The sequence below is a fragment of the Lycium barbarum genome, chromosome 5 (assembly GCF_019175385.1).
Source record: "Lycium barbarum isolate Lr01 chromosome 5, ASM1917538v2, whole genome shotgun sequence".
NCBI lineage: Eukaryota > Viridiplantae > Streptophyta > Magnoliopsida > Solanales > Solanaceae > Lycium > Lycium barbarum.
This window is the reverse complement of record NC_083341.1, coordinates 132,864,605-132,885,370: the sequence shown is the minus strand read 5'-3', so window position 1 is coordinate 132,885,370 and position 20,766 is coordinate 132,864,605. Positions and strand designations below refer to the sequence as shown.

General features: G+C 39.8%; 1 protein-coding gene and 1 non-coding gene across 2 annotated transcripts; one reads left to right on the top strand and one right to left on the bottom strand.

Annotated features, from left to right (window-relative positions):
• Positions 1-404: 404 nt before the first annotated feature.
• LOC132643065 (small nucleolar RNA R71) lies at positions 405-511 on the bottom strand. Its single transcript, XR_009583516.1, has one exon. It is a non-coding gene; the product is annotated as a small nucleolar RNA R71 (small nucleolar RNA).
• Positions 512-17,139: 16,628 nt separating this feature from the next.
• Positions 17,140-19,053, top strand: LOC132639840 (uncharacterized). Its single transcript, XM_060356236.1, has 2 exons — positions 17,140-17,222; positions 18,567-19,053. Exons 1-2 carry the CDS (start codon positions 17,140-17,142, stop codon positions 19,051-19,053), a joined length of 570 nt encoding a protein of 189 aa, XP_060212219.1.
• The last annotated feature ends 1,713 nt before the right edge of the window (positions 19,054-20,766 follow it).

Here is a 20,766-nt window from a genome sequence, read left to right as displayed (position 1 = left end):
CTTTCCAAACGTGTGAAAACACGGGTCATAACAAGGAGGATAAGAATGTATTTGCAGAATTCATCAACGAAGCTGATTATGATTCTGCTGTAGTTCTTCCTAGAACAGTAAATGCTAATTTCAAAATTGATAGTTCTATCTATCAGCTATTGAAACTTGAAGGCTATTTCCGTAATTCTACTGAGGATTGTCCACTCCGACACCTGAAGAATTTCCTACATGTATGTTCTCAACAATCTCAAGGTGTTGTTCCTGTTGATGCACTGCGGTTACGAGTTTTCAAATATTCCTTGGCTAACCAAGCAAGGGAATGGTATGAAAAGATCCTCAGCAATACTATTCATACCTGGAATGAGTTAGCCAATATATTCTTGAAAAAATGGTTCCCACCAAGCAAGAAGGCTGAGCTTCGGGACAAGATCTTTGAGTTCAAACAACTTCCGGGGGAACAATTGTATGCAGCATGGGAGCGTTTCAAATATTATCTAGCTCAATCTCTGACACATGGATTTCCGGATGCAATCCTCACCGAGAAGTTCTACAAGGGGTTAGATACCATGAATCAAATTGTTGTCAACACTGCAGCTGGGGGATGCTTTATGGACAAATCATTTGTCAATATCACCAGGTTGCTCGACAAGCTTACTACCTATAATCAAGCTTGGCACTAGAGTGATAGTGAAGTCCTGTCATATGATAGTCCCTCTATTGCCGCGGTGGCCAAATAAAATCATGAGCGAGATCATGCTTTCGCTCAATTGCAAACCACCGTGGATTTATTATCAAAGAGGTTTACGGAGAAAGAGGCTAAGAGTGTGAATGTTGTCGAAGAAATGCCACCTCATACTCCAGGAATGTACTAAGTCTCGGAAGAAGCTTATCTAGAGGGGCAGCCACAACGTGAGGATGCAAATTATATCGATCACCCTCAAAGGGGTTATCAAAAGCCATGGAGACCCCAACAACAAAGCAATCAATATGGTCGAAATGAATATGGAAGTTCGGACAGAAGAGATTACAACAATAAAAAATATGGTAATCGAAATTCAACTGCCTATGTTCCACCAAAAGGCCGTACGTCAAACTCTCAGAATTGGCGAGAAAGTCCTTCCAATGATCAAGGAACCTCTCGGATGGAATCTATGCTTGAAAAGATATTGGACAACCAACAAAAGAGTGACAAGAAGATGGAAAATTTGACCGAAGTGGTAGGCTCTCACACCGCTTCGATTCATAAACTTGAGTCACAAATGAGAGATCTTTGTCGTGAGCAACACCCACCGCAAAGAGGGGGCCTTCCTAGCGACACAGTTCCGAACCCAAGGAGTAGTGGAGGCGATCACATTGCCTCATGCAAAGCTATTTCCACTAGAAGCGGAAAGGTCCTTGACGCGGTAAATCAGAAAGTGGTTGAACCTATCCTTTTCGAGCCGATCATTGATGAGGTTATTGAATAAGAGGTCGAAAAAGAAAAAGAGGCTGAAAAAGAAAAAGAGGCACTAATTGAAGTGCCTATTATTGTTGAGAGAGAGAAGGAAGTGCACCCTAGTGTTAAAAAGGGTGACGAAGAGCCAAGTGTTGAAAAAACCACCGGAGAGAGCTTTCTAAAGAGTAAGGTCACAGGGGCAATTAAACCCTTGACTCAAACATATAAGTCTCCTCCCCCATTTCCAAAAAGATTGATTAAAAGAATGGAGGATGCCAAGTGCCAACGATTCTACGACCAACTGAAAGGGTTGTCAATGAATATCCCATTCCTAGACGCATTCCAAGAAATGCCGGGTTTTGCTAAATATTTGAAGGATTTGTTGACAAAGAAGAGGCCGATCAAGAATGATACGGTGGGAGTCACCCACCGTGTGAGTTCTGTTATCTCATCGTCAAATGTAGAGAAGAAGGGAGATCCAGGGGCTTTCACCATCCCTTGCACCATCGGTCATTATGATTTCGCTCGGGCTTTATGTGATAATGGCGCTAGTATTAATTTGATGCCACTAGCCATATATAAGCAAGCTGGTTTGGGAACACCTAGACCAACGAGCATGCGTCTCCAAATGGCCGACATAACCATAAAAAGACCAGTAGGTGTTGTTGATGATATCCTTGTTAGAGTGGGGGAATTCTTATTCCTGGCAGATTTTGTCATTCTGGATTGTGCAGTTGACAAAGAAGTCTCAATTATTTTGGGAAGGCCATTTCTCGCTACTGAGAGAGCCCTGATGGACTCGGAAAAGAATGAAATAAAATTCCGTGTCAATAATGAAGAAGTAACCTTCCAAGCTAGCAAGGGGTTAAAGTTGCCTAGTGCTTATGAGAGCATTTCGGTCATTGATTCATTCGATGAGATAGACGAAGCGGTGGAGCATCAGTTAGAAGAAGAGCATTTTGATGAGACGCTTTCGGCTATCCTGGTGAACTTCGAGGCGGATAATATGCAGGGGTATATTGAGGCAGTTAATTCTCTCATTGGCCGGGGTTCATACTCTTATGAGCCGAAGAAACTATCTGTTGATCTTGATAAAAGAACCACTCCTCCGGCTAAGCCTTCGATTATTGAGCCTCCAAAACTTGAGCTCAAGCTACTACCCTCTCATCTGAAGTATGCTTTTCTTGGTCCAGATAATACTTTACCGGTTATTCTCTCATCTTTGTTAAGTGAGGACCAAACTCAGAAAGTGTTTGAAGTGTTGCTGGAGTATCGAAGATCTATCGGGTGGACTATTGCAGATATTAGGGGAATTCCCTCTGGTATTTGTGAACATCGAATTGAGCTTGAGGAGAATAGTTCATCAAGTGTCGAGCATCAAAGGAGGCTCAACCCTCCTATGCAAGAAGTGGTGAAGAAAGAGATAATCAAGTGGTTGGATGCGGGTGTTGTGTACCCAATTGCAAACAGTCCATGGGTTAGTCCGGTGCAATGTGTGCCAAAGAAAGGGGGCATCACTGTTGTCCCTAACTCCAAGAATGAGCTGATTTCCTACAAGGACAATCACCGGATGGCGAGTGTGTATGGACTACCGGAAGTTGAACAACGCAACTTGTAAAAACCATTTCCCTATGCCTTTTATTGATCAAATGCTTGATCGGCTAGCTAGAAGAGCGTACTACTGCTTTTTGGATGGGTACTCGGGGTACAACCAAATCAACATTGCATTAGAGGACCAAGAGAAGACCACCTTCACCTGTCCTTATGGCACTTTTGCTTTCAGCCGCATTCCTTTCGGCTTATGCAATGCCCCGGCTACTTTCCAACGGTGTATGATGTCTATTTTCTCAGATATGGTAGAAGATTTCTTGGAAGTATTCAAGGACGATTTTTCTGTTGTTGGTGACTCCTTTGATGAATGTCTTGCCAATCTCGGTAGGGTATTGAAGCAGTGTGAAGAAACCAACCTTGTACTTAACTGGGAGAAATGACATTTCATGGTGACGGAAGGGATTGTCCTAGGCTATAAGATTTCCGAGAAGGGCATTGTGGTGGATCGAGCAAAAGTTGACGTAATAGCCAAGCTCCCTCCACCAATCTCTGTAAAGGGGGTTCGTAGTTTCTTGGGACATGCCGGTTTCTATCGGCGATTTATAAAATATTTCTCCAAGATTGCCAACCAGATGTGTAAGCTTCTAGAAAAAGAAGCTAAGTTTGCATTTGATGAAAAATGTCTTAAGGCATTTAATGGTTTGAAGGACATGCTCACCTCCACTCCAATTATTGTATCACCAAATTGGTCAATGCCATTTGAGCTCATGTGTGATGCAAGCGGCTTTGCTATTGGTGCGGTACTTGGGCAAAGGCACAACAAAATCATGCACCCAATTTATTATGCTAGCAAGACCCTCAATGGAGCTCAAATAAATTACACTGTCACCGAACAAGAGCTTCTAGGCATTGTCTATGCGTTTGAGAAGTTCCGGGCCTATCTACTTGGGTCCAAGGTGGTTGTTCATACAGATCATACGGCATTGCGATACTTGATGACAAAGAAAGATACAAAACCCAGGTTGATTCGTTGGGTCTTGTTATTGCAAGAGTTTGACTTTGAGGTCAAAGATCGAAGGGGATGTGAAAACCAAGTTGCGGATCATCTATCTCGACTTGAGGAAGCTGGGAGACCAAGTGGAAATCTTGAGTTGAATGATGTTTTCCCGGATGAGAGGCTCTTGGCTGTAACTTGTGATGTTGCTCCCTGGTACGCAGATATCGCCAACTTCTTGGTGCCAGGTCTTATCCCCGATGATATTAAAGCTTATCAAAAGAAGAAATTCCTGAAAGATAGCCGTCAATACTACTGGGATGAGCCCTATTTATTCGACACTTGTGCCGACAACATCATTCGGCGATGTGTGGCCGAATCTGAGACCATGGAAATTTTGAAAGCTTGCCTTGACTCCCAGTGGGGGAGGGGGGGGGGGGGGGCATCACAGTGGAAACCGCACAGCAGCTAAGGTGCTTGAATGTGGCTATTATTGGCCCACCATTTATCATGATGCAAATTTGATGGTGAAATTTTGTGACCAATGTCAACGCCAAGGATCAATTGGTAGGAAGCACGAAATGCCAATGAATTTTTTCATGGAGGTTGAACTGTTTGATGTATGGGGCATCGACTTTATGGGACCCTTTATAAGTTCTCGTGGTATGCGATATATCCTTGTCGCGGTTGATTATGTGTCTAAGTGGGTTGAAGCTGTAGCATTGCCCAAGAATGATGGCAAGAGTGTCACCGAATTTCTTAAAAGGAACATATTCACCAGGTTTGGCACTCCACGGGCAATCATCAGTGATGGTGGCACTCACTTTTGCAACAAACAATTCGCTAATCTCTTGGAAAAGTATGGAGTGCAGCACAGGGTGGCAACTCCTTACCACCCCCAAACCAGTGGGCAAGTCGAAGTCTCCAATCGCGAGATAAAAAGCATTTTAGCAAAGACGGTTAATGCAAACCGAACTGATTAGTCATCCAAGCTTGACGATGCACTTTGGGCTTACAAAACAGCGTTCAAGACACCCATTGGTACTTCTCCTTACCGGTTGTTGTTAGGCAAAGCTTGTCATTTACCTGTGGAACTCGAACACAAGGCTTTGTGGGCATTAAAAAAGTTGAACATGAATTGGGATGAGGCAACCGAGCTGCGGTTGTTTCAAATGAATGAAATGGATGAGTTTCGGTACCATGCCTATGAGAGTGCTAGTTTGTACAAAGAAAGGATGAAACACTATCATGATGTCAAACTTCTGAAGTGAGATTTTCAACCGGGTGACTCGGTGCTGCTATTCAATTTAAGGTTAAAACTCTTTCCGAGCAAGTTGAAATCTAAGTGGTCCGGACCCTTTACTTTGGTGAGTGTGTCACCCAATGGGTCAATGGAGTTAAAGTCTGATGACGGGACGCGTACTTTCAAAGTCAATGGCCATCGAGTCAAGCACTACCATTGGATGGTTGATGGTGACAGGATTGTTGATGCTCACCGATTAAAACATGGCACCGGACCTTAGTATCCAAAGTGGTATCACGTCGAGCTGTGACGTTAAACCAAGCGCTTTTTGGGAGGCAACCCAAGTTTTATTTTCATGTATTGTTATATTTTTTTTACTTTTGTGATGTTTTTGATGTGTGTCCAAGTGTGTAGGAATAAAGTGTGTGTACAAAGAAGAAGAGTTTAAAAAATGCATATTGGCATGACATGCGACATTATTCGCGATTCGCATGTCATGTCCGCGAATTCACCTGCGAATCACAGGTGATGCCAAAATTCAATCCATAAGAGCCAAACTCTCTGTCAGCATATGCGATGGAGTGACACAACATGCGACTCGCATGTTACGCATGCGACATAATCCGCGAGTCGCATGTTGTGTAGGTAAGTGAAAAGTCGCGGGTCAACCCGACCCGACGCGATTCGTTTCTTTTAAATAAAAGAAGGTAACGACTGTTCTTATCAGTTATGATCTTCACTCTTCCTCTCCCCTTTCTCCTTAATTCCTCCTATATCATTCCATTTTACTTCAATCATCTTTAATCAACTCCTAAAAACCCTAACTGGTGATTACTTCCTTTTTCCTTAAAAATAAAGGATTTCCAAGTTTTCTACTTTCATCTACTCTCAAGGTATGTCGACTGTTCTCTTCTTTACATTAGTTGGTATCTAATAAATTCTCAATTACATGTCATTATCATGCCATACCACTTGTTGTAATTAGTTATTTGAGTAGATTTATCTTATGTGTTAAATGGGTTGTTGGAAATTGATGAACAATGGCGAATTCTTGAGTACCCATGCTTGTGTAGTCCTTTTAGGAAGTGATTGTTGGTGACGAATTAGATAGTGACTGGGGAATTCTTGAGTACCCATTTGTTGTAAGAACTTTGGCTTAAGTGACTAAAACGCCCCCAAACTTGGCACGAATTGCAACTTTAGTCCCCAAACTATTGCTGCACTTCAAGACACTCCCAAACTTGACAAAATGGGTTTTAATTCATCCCGAGCTGCCACATGGCACAACAAGTGTAGTCACATGCCAACAGGCGTGTGACAGGAGCCACGTCAGCTTCTTTAAAAAAAAAAAAAAAAAATCAATTTTGGAAAATTCCTTAAAAAGTGAGTATATTTTTTTAAAATGTGGAAAATCCATTTTTTAAAAATAAATTTAGACTGGATTTTTTATTAAAAAATCTACAACTTTTTAAATCTTGAAAACTAAGAAACCCATTCTTTTTTTTAAAAAAATCTGGAAAATTAATTTTTTAAAATAAAAAATCTGGACTTTTTAAAAATTTGGAAAACTAAATAAACCCATTTTTCTAAAAAAGAATCTGAAAAATTGAATTTTTCATTAAAAACCTGGACTTTTTTAAAATCTGGGATACTGATTGTTTTTTAAGAATAAAGTGAAGAGCTGATAATGTTTTTCTAGATTTAAATACTAATATAATTTTCCGGGATTATTTTTTTAAAAAAATGGGTTTTCCAGGATTATTCTGAAAAACTACAATTTTTTACAAATATTTTAATTAAAACTATAGTTTTTCAGTTTTTTTTAAATAAATATTTCATTTTTCCAGATTTGTTATTTTAAAAAAATCAGTTTTACATTTTTTTTCAAAACAATTTATCTATGTGGAGGGCACATAGGATGAAAATGCCATGTAGCATTAATATTTTACACGTGGAGGGCCACATAAGCCTTACTTTACAGCTGGATCCGCGAGTGACTACACTCATTCCGGGTCATTAGCTCAGGGGTGTAATAAAACTCATTTAGTCGAGTTTAGGGGTGTCTTAAAGTCCATCAATAGTTTGGGGACTGAAGTTGCAAAACGTGCCAAGTTCAGGGGCGTTTTAGTTACTTAAGCCAAGAACTTTTAGTTGAGGTACACTCACAACTTGTGTGATGTAATGCCTAAACGACCCAATGAGTGTTTGGATGTTGTGGAAATATGATCGGTCGCCAAAAATGGGGAATTCTTGAGTACCCATGGCACAACCCGTGATGCCTTCTGAGTTACGAAGTGTCATTGTCTTTTGTGAGGGACAATCATCGAACATAGGTGCGGGTAATTGAATAGGTTTTCCCAGTGATCGACGGGGTGACAACGCTATTAAGGGAAAAAGTACGTAAATATATTCTGGTGTGTGTTCATCTGTGTCGTGTGTAAAAAGAAAAAAAAGAAAAAAAAAGAAAAAAAAAAGAAAAATGAATGAAAATGAAATCCAGTGTCTAACCTGCGAGAAGCATCCGCGATTCGCATGTTTGACATACGAATCGCACCTGCTGCAGCAGGTGTTGACAGTGAAGAACTAGTTTTCTGGCATCATCAGCGACACTACCCGCGAGTCGCAGGTCACACATGCGACTCGCATGTGCTGTTTCGCAGGTGGTGCCACCCTTCAATACTTTGTTTTTGTGTTTTTCTTATATATACCTCTTTATTGTTGCTAAACGAACACCATAAATAATGGGTATATTTTTGCATGTTGTGCCGGATGGTTCGATCAAATCAACCTTAAAGTGGAGGAAGACGAGCAACATGACAAACCTCCACCTCTAGGAGAAAAGAAAAGGCACCGGCTGATCCCGTCTCCCAGTCTGAAGAGGGGACACATGGGGCTTCCTCCCCTGAGCCCGAGGATGCCGTCACCAGAGGTCAACGAAGGGAGGCAATGGAGCAACGGTTCACCGTGCCTGGATCCAGGGAGCTATATAAGACTTGGAATACAATTAAACCTGATGGGAATCCAGTCCAGGGACTCATTGTCGAAAAGAGGGTCACTCTACAGGGCTGCAAGACCAATGCCCGGGCATCATTCGCAAGCTTGAGGCCTTGAGATGGACCTATTTCATGCAGCCTGCTAAATACTGTCCAGCCCTAGTAATGAAATTCTATGCAGCTTATGCGGCGACATTGAATGCAAAGAGGACGCGCCGCACACCAAAACAAAAACATGGAGCACCTCTGTTGGGTTCCGGTTCGGGGGAAGGAGATTGATTGTGCTGCCGACACCATAACATCGATCTTATATGAGCAACGCAGCGAAACAGACCCTGTTGAAGGTTGGCCTCCGGTTAGTTCTGAATATGAATTGAAAATGGAAAATCCGGAGGAGCAACGAGAGTGGGTAGCTTCAGTGATTTCCTCAGGGACTCCACCATGGATGGATCCATCTGTCCCGATTGAGAAGAACACTTTCAACCGCGAAGCCAAGTTTTGGTTATACTTAGTATCATCGCGGGTGAGTCCTTCCAAGCATAGCACTGACATACCTTGTAACACCTCGTAACTTCGGACGAAAGGTTTGACTCATAAGATGATAATATAATGGAACAAATATGAGGGTTATAGGAAGTGTTTTGAAAACCAATTAAGTCATAAGAAATGTCTTTGAGCAAAGAAAAGTTGGAAGCCACTCTACGGGGCATGTTTGCAAGTGAGTTTATGGAAGGTCTTACTTCCAACGACCATAACCCCTCTATTAATTTGGATTTTGGGAAAACTTCCTTGATGAAAGTTGTAGCCCCTTGAAATAGATTTCCAACGGTATATTATGGGTCTCAAACGGACATCCGTGCAAAGAGTTATGCCCATTATACGGCAGACTGTCCGAGCAGAGAATTTTGACGGACCATTTGACGGTCCGTATAACATTTTGACGGTCCGTAAAACATTTATACGGTCCGTCAAATGGTCACAAAGAATGATATTTTGAGGGTCAGTTTTACGGTTCAATTTTACGGTCCGTAAAACAATTATACGGTTCGTAAAATTGACTCAAGCCAGCGTAAAATGGTCACAGAAAACCATATTTTGCTGGGCAATTTTACGGTTCAATTATACGGTCCGTAAAACAATTATACGGTCCGTAAAATTGACTCAGACCACCGTAAAATGAGCACAGAATATCCAAATCACTGGAATGGTTTTACGGTAAGTTATACGGACCGTAAAACCATTATACGGGACGTAAAACCCACCGTAAAATGAGCACAGAATGTCCAAATCACTGAAATGGTTTTACGGTGAGTTATACGGTCCGTAAAACCATTATACGGAACGTAAAAATAGGCGTAGAATTGCCCGATGGGTCAGATTTTAAGATGTTAATAAGAGACCCAAACCCATTTTTTTCATTCCCATTTCTCCTACACGACTCAAGGGTTCTCTAGAGCCATCCAAACACTCCATATGCAAGAATCCAAGTGAAACAAAAGATCCACTTCATCAATCTACAAAACTAAGTGTGAGAAACACATCAAATCTATTCAAGTCAAGAAATTCCATAGAAGGTGGAACTAGGGTTTTGTTCAAGTGAAGTATTTCAACTCAAGGCTTATTCCTACAATAACCAAGGTAAGTTTTATGATGTTTCATGATGATTAAAGTGTTGATAAGTTCTTGGGAGAATAGTAAATGGGTTTGATAAAGAGAATTATATGAACTATGCTAGGGTTTTTGGATTGTTGACTTGGGATTGTTGTATTCATATGGGTGATGAAGAATGATGTCAATTACATCTAATTGAGATTGTAGAATCAGCTAGAAGTAATAGAATGGGGATTGGGGGAAGAAAACACCATTAATGAAGGTTGTGGAGCTTCATGCCCACCAAGTGTTTGATAAAATGCTTAGATGAACAAAACATGGATATTGTTGCTAATATAGAGTCCCTATGACCTGTATTGCTATAGATTAAAGTTGAAGGGATTGAAGGACATTGTGATACACTCAAAAGCAGGAAGTCAAGGTATGTAGAACTTCCATCCACATGTGGGAACCTCTACGTTCTTCCCCATGATCCGTTTCGTAAAATCTATGAAGTTCAAATCCTAGGGCATTAAACCCAACATATTGGTAGCCCGTAATTATGTATGTATGTACATGAATCCCGTATATATGTTCGTTATTGTATTCCTAACTTTCCATTACGGACATTAGGAATCCTAGCTTAATCCATGAATCATGAATTCTTCCTCATGTGTTCTCATTATGTTCATATGAAACTGCATGAGTTATTTTGCAAGTTATAAACATGTTTTCAAGTCAACTACAAATATATGATTTTGGACTATTGTATTACTCATAAATCAAGAACATGTTTACAAGCTATCTCATGAAACCATGTTTACAAGTTATTTCGTGAAATCATGATTCCAAGACAAGTACAAGTAAATTCACGAAAGTCATGGGCTTCTTAGCCAACTATATTATTTTCATGTTCGGGAGTTGTATTAATACCGAGAAGGCTCAGATAGCCTGAAACTACGTATGCCAACGTAGGATAAGGATCGCTCTGCCCAGATAGGACGATTCCTACATATTTTCCCCATTGAGTGATTTTGGATCCATTCATGTCATGTTCATGTCTCGTGCCCCGGCAAGGTACGAGATGGCTTAGCTGATCGGGCAGAGATCAGACTCCACGTTTCTCCCCGTGGTGGTTCATGTCGGTATTACAGAATATTACAGAATATTACAGATCATTACAGATTATTACAGATTATCTCATGCTTACAGTACTCATGATTATGTTCAGTTCCAGTACTCAGTTTCAGTTTCAATTTCATGTTTATGTACTCATGCTCATGCTCATGTTCATGTCCAGGTTTTCAGTTTCAGTTCTTATCATGCTATTTCATGTCTCATGTTATTTCATTCAGTTGTTTTACATACCAGTACATTCAATGTGCTGACGTCCCCTTTTATTACCCGGGGGCCTGCATTTCACGATGCAGGTACTGATATACAGGACGACACATCTGCTCAGTAGGACAACATTCGTATCAGCTTATTGGTGAGCCCCATCTCATTCGGGGTTTAGTCAACTTTTGTTTATGATTAATTATGCATCTAAAGGTATGCTGGGGGCCTTGTCCCAGTAAGTATGTTTTTCAGTCAGACTCATAATAGAGGTTTCATAGACTAGAAAATTCAGTTATGTCATGTCAGACATTTGGAGTCGTATAGCCATTTTGGCTCACTCATGTTTAAACAAGTATTTTATTAAGTATTATGACTTAACATGTTTTATAAAGGCTCATCATGCATTCACGTTATATTCCGCATATGTTATGTATCATGATGATTCAGCAAGCCATGTGGTTCGCTCGGTCACATGCAGTCAGGCACCGAGTGTCGTGTTACGTCCAGGCCATGGTTCGGGGCGTGACATACCTATTGCAAAGTGTATTCTCATTGCTTCACTCATGTCTGGGTACCTTGTCGATGTGGGGGTATTATCCGAGACGAGATCAAGAATAGGTCCACTCAAAAGAACACATCGCTCCCTTTTCCTTGTTTGATTACTACATTATGCTGCCAGAAAGAGGTTCGTGATATTCCTCGAGTGGAAAGGAATTTACCGAATGATCAAATGATTGATTACACCAAATTAGAACCGGGAACTAGGAAGCAAAAGCGGGTGAGGACAGAGCCAAGAGCTTCGGGAACAACAATTTATGCTTATATTCTTGAGCCCGAAGACTTGGCCACCAATGATGAGAAGAAAGCTCCCACCACTGCCCTTCAAGTACCAAGGTCTGACCCTCCAAGTTCTTCCACTACAGTTCCCACTGACACGGTTTTGCCATCCACTACAGCAGCCCGTGGAGTGTCTACCGAGGATATGCGAGTACTCTGGGCAGCAGATGCTAAAGTTAATTGGTTGGTTGAGAGGCTTTCCAATTTTGTGAAAGAGGCAATTGAGGCAGCCATGTCACCCTACACTCAGGCGATCACTGCTATTAGGGCGGAGCAGGACCAAATTAAGGAGCATGTTCGCCACATTGATCGTCGGTTGGAGCAGATTGAGGGGGGCAGTGTAGGCGGCCTTCCGGCCATTCGGGCGGACCTAGCTAAAGTCAAGGAGGACATTCGAGTATTATAGGTCCCCGACATTGAGCTCAGTGCACCCATTCTACCTTCCGGTGCCTCCTTATTCTCCAATGGGCCCACAACGCCTGCCATGCCTTCGGGAAAAGGGTGGTGAAGCCAACTGGGGAGGAAGAAGACACTGAGGAAGAAGAGGAAGAAGAGGAGGAAGAAAGTGATGAAGAGTTTGATGAGAAGCTGGAGGCTGACCCAGCTGTTGAGGAGGCACGTACTTTCGCCCGGGCTGCTGGTATCGCTGAGGATGAGATTGACACATATATGGCGATGCAGCAGTCCCTAGAGGCAAGCAGGAAATCCAGGAGGGCATATCGACCCCCGAGGGTGGGTGAGGCCAGTTCATCCACCGCTCCTCCAGCTGACACACCATTGCCCCCGTCTGTGTGGCCTGAGATACTGACACCGGGGCTGGAGGGTGACACTGCCCCGCTTCCATTGATCGTACCTCCGTTGGAGGTCCTCCCTCTGATCAGTCGCCATCGGACGCCTGATGCGTCCATCGTGAGTTACTCATCCCTTGTACTACATTTTGATGCATTGAGGACACTGCATATTCCTTTTGTTGGGGGTAGGACAGCTCACGCTGCATATGTTTGTCTTTATATATGTTTGTCTTTATTGTTATAGGATAGGTCATATGTTTGTTTTTATTGTTTTAGGATAGCTAATGTTTAAATTTGTGCACTTGTAGTTTGTCATTGCTACGTATAATAGTGATGGTTGATCGGTTTTTAAATTTATAAATTTTTCTTATTTTGTTTTTCGATCGTATTTTGACCACACCCCTCCCAAAAATTCTTGCATATGTACTCAGAGGGGAGGAGCAACACTAACATGACTCATTTGGTGACACACAAATGTTTTGCAAGTCTAGAATGATGGGTTGAGAAGTAGTTAGAAGACAACAAAGTAATCCATGTGCCATGTGTGTGAAAGGTTATTGTTCTAGTCTTGTGCATAATTGTGATCTAGAACTTGCCCGGAAAGTGTCTCAAGGCAAAATACTAAACTACACTTGTTTGAAAAAGGATATTAGGCTCTCTTTGGATCGCCACTAAACCTAAAAATTCCTACCCATTGCATTGATATCCTAGTTAACCCATTTTTGAGCCGTAACTTTGTTTTTGCCCTTGTTTACCCACCTTTTTGCATCCTATCCCCCTAAGCAAATGGAATACGCTACAATTGGCTAAGCGCTTAAGTTTGGGGGTGGTAGCTAAAAAAAATGTATATGTAGATATTTGTGTAGAGAAAGGTGTGAATAATGGTTGCGATGTAAGAAATAAATGGAAAACTAGAGAAGAAATAATGATATTAGCAATAGGAGGCACGAATTGGCGGATAATGCTTAAATGTTGAAGAAGGAATGGATTAGGTGAAGAAAGCGTATTCGAAAATTCCTAGGGAGATGTCAAGTCACTCTTACCCAAATTTCACCCTACCTTAACCCCGAACCTTAACTATGACCCGCAAGTCCTAATTGATTTTGAACAAAGTGTGTTTATATTAGTGGAGAAATACTTAAAAGGCAAGCTTATGGCACCATATTTTTTGTACTTGTACATTTTCTTTTCTGAGTGTGAGTGGTTCTCTCCTTACTCGTCTTTTGTCCCAGTTGCTATTCATGAATATGTGTGTGTGGGACTTTCTTTGGTCTTATTGTGAGGGCATGTGAATTACTAGGCTCAATGAAAGAATTACTTCTTGACGCCTCATTTGAAGCCATTTCTCTTAAAAATAGAATAACATTGTGTCATCAAGTGCATCAGTTGGTTAATGCTCGCCTATTGAGGAAAGACACCATGTCTCGCAACAAGAGGGAGGGGAATTCGTATTTTGAACAATTATGTTTTGGCTGATTGCGATCATCATTGTAGTACTTAGCAATTGGCATATATGGTAGTTCTGTTTTAAATGCTTGAGGACAAGCAAAAGTATAAGTTTGGGGGTGTTGATGAGTCGTGAAATTACGGCTCATTCGACGTCAATTACTTAGTCTTTTGTAAATCCCCAAGTGCTTTTGATGCCGTTTCTCGTGTTTTTGTGTCAATTTGTAGAATAACATGTGTCGGAAGCAACTTGAAGCAAAACGAAGCAAATGAAGCAAAAACCCAACAGAACTGAACAATGGCACCACCTGCGAATCGCAGGTACCACATGCGAGTCGCAGGTGGTGCAGCACCTGTTGACAGAGAGGACCAAATAAGACACCACATGTGACACCACATGCGACATGTAACATGTGAATTGCTTCTGGTGTCGCGGATGCTGCTCAACAAATAACTGAAGATGCGACACCTGCGATGGTCTGGTGAAACCTGCGACTTACGGGTTGAACATGCGACACTATGTGCGAATCGCACCTATGCGCAAGGGCATTTTCGTCTGGAAATTATTCCCGTTTTGGACATGCTATAAATAGATTTGCTAGGGTTTTGGTTTAAAGAATCCTGCAGTTTTTGGCATAGACTCTTGTGGAGTCATTTACTGTTAGTTGTTGAAGCATTTAGGAGATTTCTTTTGGAGGCACAACTTCTAGGTCTTGAGTATTAGAAGTGGTTGGAACATTTAAAGCAACAACTTCACTCTCATTCCACCTTGTATTTGCATTGTAAGTGTATCATGTTTACTTGTAAGCTTTCTTTGTTAGTCAATATTATGAGAAGCTAATTTTAAAGCTAAGGTTGTGAGTCCCATGATGGATATTATGTGAATGGGTTTCTATTATTGATATATGCATAATGGTTGTTGTTATTTATTCTATCTTTGAGCTGTAACGTTGGGCAATGATTGCAAGCATTAGCCGAAGCCATTATATTGACTTTTCTTAGGAAAGAGAGTCAATATTGGTAAGATTGAATAACAATGACTCGAGGCGTTAACCCTCGTTTAATAGACTAACTTAGGAATAAGAATAAGTCTAAATTGACATTATTGGTCGCTTTTCGGTTGTAACTCTTTTATATTTGGAAGAATCATAAAGAGGAAATACTGCTTAACTGTTGGGAAACATTAAGAAGTCCTTAAGAGACCAAGTGCATATTCATAGAACAACCATTAGAAGTATATCATATTGAAACCTGAAGCATAATATCTAATCAAATTGGGGAACACAACCTTAGTCTCTCTCTCACATTAATTACATTTTAAGTGAAAGTATTCAATTACATTATTCAACAATCAATTCAAACTATCTGGAATAGGATTAAAGCATTTAAAGACTGGTATCGCATACGATTAGTACTCTTTTCTCTCCATATTCCCTGTGGGATTCGACCCCAACCTTGTTGGGTTACTATATTTGACAACGTCCGCTTTACGCCATTAATAGGTGTAATTTGAGCGTATCAAGAAGTCAACTCCAAATTATTTCGTTCTATTGTCCAGGGCAGAAAGAAGAGGCTATCTTTAAAAAGATGAGGAAGGAAGATTGAAGCTGGATAGAAGGAGATGAGTACATTGCTAATGAAGCCGTATCCTTTTTCCATAAACCGTTTTCTAAAAAAGAATGTGATAAAGATTACACTTTGCTTAATTGTATCCTTAAAATAATTTCGGATTCTGATAATGAGTTTCTAACATCCAATCCCTCTTCTAACATCCAATCCCTCGATGGAAGAATTGAAAGATGTTGTGTTCTCCATGAGTTCCTACAGTGCCCCTGGACCTGATGGGATCTCTGGAAAATTTTATCATAGTTGCTGGGATATTATCAAGGATGATTTACTGTTAATGGTTCTTGATTTTTTTTTTTGCAGGTACTCAAATTCCAAGATCAATCACTCATACTAATTTGGTCTTAATTCCTAAAGTGGATTGTTCTCAGACTTTCACTGAATTATGACCAATTATTTGAATAACTTCTCAGTTAAAATTATCTCAAAACTGATGAACCAAAGGCTCAGTCACTTTATGCACAAGTTGGTGTCTCCTAATCAAACAGGATTCATCAAAGGAAGATCAATCACAGAGAATATTATGCTGACTCAAGACATGGTCAACAATGTCACAAGACCATCCCCGGATGGAAATGTTATAATTAAACTAGACATGACCAAAGCCTATGATAAAGTGTCATGGGAATATCTGTGCAAAATTCTCAAACACTTTGGATTTGCTGATAAATAGATTGACAATGTTTGGAGACTCATCAGTGATGTTTGGTTCTCAGTTAACATTAATGGAGTCAGACATGGATTTTTCAACTCCGGCAGAGGCATCAAATGGGGAGATCCCCTCTCTCCTTCTTTATTTGTCATACGAGCTGAACTTTTCACTAAAATGATGGACTCTCTAATAGCTACTAATTTTGTCCCTTTCACAGTTGATAAGAATGGCCTAACATATCTCATTCACAGTCACTGAGACTCTTGATGGATAAACTTCAAAGATATGAAGAAATCTCTTGACAACTGATCAATAAAAGCAAGTCTAGCTTTTATGTTCCCTTTAAATATGATGATCCTAGGATCAACTCTGTTAGCGACATGACTGGTTTTAACCAGTCCCAATTTCCTATGCAATATATAGGATGCCCCATTTATTTTGGGAGAAAGAGAATTATTTATTTCAATAATATGGTGGCTAAGGTGGCTAAAAGATTTCAAGGATGGCAATGAAAGTTGTTGTCTTATGGAGGAAAATCTATCCTGATTAAATCTGTTCTGCATGCTTTACCTATCCACCTTCTATCGGCTGTTCATCCTCCAAAGACTGCTCTCGAATAGATAGAAAGATAATTGTTAATTTCTTTTGGGGTATGGATGGGGACAGAAAGAAGAAACATTGGTGTGCCTGGTTTGATCTGTGTTTGCCAACTAATGAGGGTGGTGCTGGTTTTAGGTCCCTAAATAACATATGTAACACTTTTTGTGCTAACCTTTGGTGGAAATTTAAAACTCATAAATCTTTGCTCGGATCCTTCCTGGAAGCCAAATTCTGTAATAGATTCTATCAAATTGCAAAGAAGTGGTCCTCTAGCCTGGTGGCGGAGCCAGGATTCATATTAAGGGGTGTCAAAAAATGTAAAAATGTCGTGATCTAGGTTTGAACCCATGATCTTAAAAACTTTTTGCAACCCCTTAACCGATACGCTAAGCCTTCAACTTGTGTTAAGGGATGTCAACAGTAGTATACATACTTATAAAATCAAAATTTCACCTATATATACAATGTAATTTTCCAGCGAAGGGGTGTCGCTTGACACCCCTCAAGCCAAGGTGGCTCCGCCCATGCTCTAGCCAATATTATATATGGAAAAGGTTGATGGACAGCAAAAACATGATTGAGCCTTGTATTCTATAGAAAATTGGCAAAGAAAATGTCTCCTTCTGGTGGGACAATTGGACAGGTTTTGGCCCTATTGCCAACCTTGTGCAGAACTACAGGACTCCTAAGTATACTTTGGTGAAGGAATTCTACATAGGTAATAATTGGAAGCAATATAAACTTAGAAGAATCTTGCCTCAGAATGTGATCAATTCCAATTTGAATATTGAATTTTGCCCAGATAAGAAAGACCAACCTATTTGAACCCCTGATGCATCAAGGAAATTCAGTACCAAGTCTGCCTGGAATTTAGTTAGAAAGAAGAACATCAACACTTTGTCTAGCTCTAAGACTTGGCACAGAAAATTTCCTTTTAGGATCTCTTTCTTTATGATGAGAGCTCTTCAGAACAAAATCCCCACTGATGATGCGTTGAAGAGATTTGCGATCTATCTCCTATCTATTTGTAGTTGTTGCACTAGTCACAAGATTGAAATGACCGAACATCTTCTTATTGAAGGGCAGATTCCTTCATAGGCTTGGAACTTCTTTTGTAATACTTGTGGTATAAACCATGTTAACTATGAACTGGTGGATTTCTAAAGATAAAAATAAGGTTCACGCTTGCATTCTACAGTGCCTATCAAGTGTTATTTATTGGGAAATTTGGAAAAATAGCTGTAAAAAAAATAGATGTAAGGCTAGATTTGGTGATAAAATCATGTCATCTTGGCATATCATTAGTCAAGTCAACAATATCATCTCCTTGATCCTCAAAGTTAATTTCCTGACTTACATCTTCCCAATCCTTGGCAAAGTGTGAGTTGACTGAAAAACTAAAACCTGTTGTTTACATCAAGCTATTTGGTGGTTGAAACCTGCTTAAAACTAGTTTAAACTAAATGTTGATGCGTGCAGCAAAGGTAATCCAGGATCAGCAGGTGGTGGTGGGATTATCAGAGACCAAACTGGATCTATGATTCAGGCCTTTACAGAATACTATGGGCAGTCTAGTAACAATATTGCTGAAGCCAATGCTATGTTGAAAGGAATTAAAATATACTTAAATGCCGGTCTTTCTAATATTGTGGTAGAATCAAAGTCCCTTTGGCTTATAAATATCATCAATGAAAAGCTTGATCCACCTTGGCAAATCAAGCAAATCATTGAGCAGATTACTAGCATAACTAGTGCTGGTAATTTTACTTTTGCGCATATATTTAGAGAAGGTAACTTTACTGCTGACTTGCTTGCCAATATGAGAGAAAATTCCAAGTCTTTTTCTATCTTCACTGAAGCTACTTTCCCACCTTTAAAGGTTAGAGCCTCAATGAAACTTGAATTTGATGGGCTCCCAAATTTCAGACACAGGAAGAAGAACAAGTTCATTTCTGATTTTAGTTGACTGCTTTGATCTTGTTTTGCTGGTTCTTATGATGTATATAGTAAACTGTTGCATTGATGAATTTCATTCCATCATCAGCAGTGATACTCAACAGCTAACATTTCATTGTTCGGTACAAATAACTTCTAAGGTGGATATATCCAACCTTGACAATGTTTATGAGGCTAAGGTCTATGTCCTCCCCATGTAATTATTCCTTTTGGTAAATATATAGCTTAGGAGTTTGCCTAAACGCCTCCATCATGTGGATGGACCTTCTGAAGAAAAACAAAATGTCATAAATCTAATAAATTCTTTTTTAAAGTTATTTTTTAGACTTAGACGTTTAATTTTTGAACCTTCTTGCAATATTTTCATATAATCTCTAGATAAAAGTACATCTTTTAACAAAAAAAGAGATATGTGGGCTTATTTGATTCAAGAAAAAAAGAGATATGTGAGCTTATTTTATTCAAGAAAACAACGACAATCAATCTATTTGGGGGCATGCATTATTTAAAGCTTCTCGCAGGGGAAGGTATATACATATGTCCATACATTGTTTAAATAGGAGAAGACAATATAAATTATGATTTTCTTTGAGTATAAGTAGACTTATAAAGGTCAAATTTTATTTCCAAAAATTCAGACATATCATATCCCTCTATTGAATATCTTTTTATTTGCTAAATCCTTTTCAAAAGTACGAAATTTTGCATAACTTATGAGTTGTGCTCAAAAAAAGACCACATTAAACATGTTTATTTTCCCTGAGAGTTGCATCATATCTTACGACAAAATGCAAAAAAAGACGTGGCGATATTAAACTATACACGATAATAGGTTTATTTACTGTTTCTAGAAATTATGGATATTTACCCCGAACAAGGGTACATTTGAATTTGTTAGTTGTTTAAAGGATATGTGGATCGATTTGTGATAAAATGAATTTTAGTCGAATAATAATAAAACAGTAAATAAATAAAAAGAAAGAGCTTGAATAGCTTAGCAAGAGTAATTCTCTCAGCTAAAATCAACCTGTTCCTGGCTGAAGCTCGATGACTGGATTGACAGTTAAAAATGAATGCAAGAGAAAACTTGAAATATATTGCTTAATTGAGAAATTTGTAGAGAATTTTATGTACTAGAAATCTAATGCCCTTAACGTGAATAATACACTCCTATTTATAGTACAAGAATCAGCCCTTTGGCTGTGATTATCTGATAATTAAGACTAATTGTGAGTCTTAAATGCTCATTCAATCCTAATTGTAAGTTTAAATTAGATTTGCTCCGATCTAGTAACGACTGTGAGCTGTATTATCTTCATTTAATGACCCGATCAATGACCTTTGAGGCAATACCGGCTCAATGGATTTCCTCCAATTGAGACTCGGAGACCCTTATCTTGTCCCGACGAAATGGTTAAGAATACCTTTACCCGAGCTACCACATGTCCTACTGTTAATATGCCACGTGTCAATATTTACTTTTTGATGTATACAGATAGTCCCTTCATTTCCTGGTGGAAAGCAGTGACTCCGGGGAATGGATTTGAAACGCCATCTTTTCATCTTCTCGAACTAAATGCATATAAGGAAAGAAATCACAGCATATATTCACTCGTCTTCTTTCCCTCTTCAGCAAACCCTAGATTTTTAATTCCTACTCAAAAATTCAACCTTCCTATCATGTCTTCTCTACCATTGCTAACTCAATTCCCTAAGAATTTCG

Bases quoted from the DNA above. Each gene is read 5' to 3' on its own strand.
- LOC132639840 (XM_060356236.1), top strand. From the start codon at position 17,140: ATGGATGGGGACAGAAAGAAGAAACATTGGTGTGCCTGGTTTGATCTG. The intron at 17,223-18,566 runs GTCCCTAAATAA...TGATGCGTGCAG, and splicing joins GAGGGTGGTGCTGGTTTTAG to CAAAGGTAATCCAGGATCAG.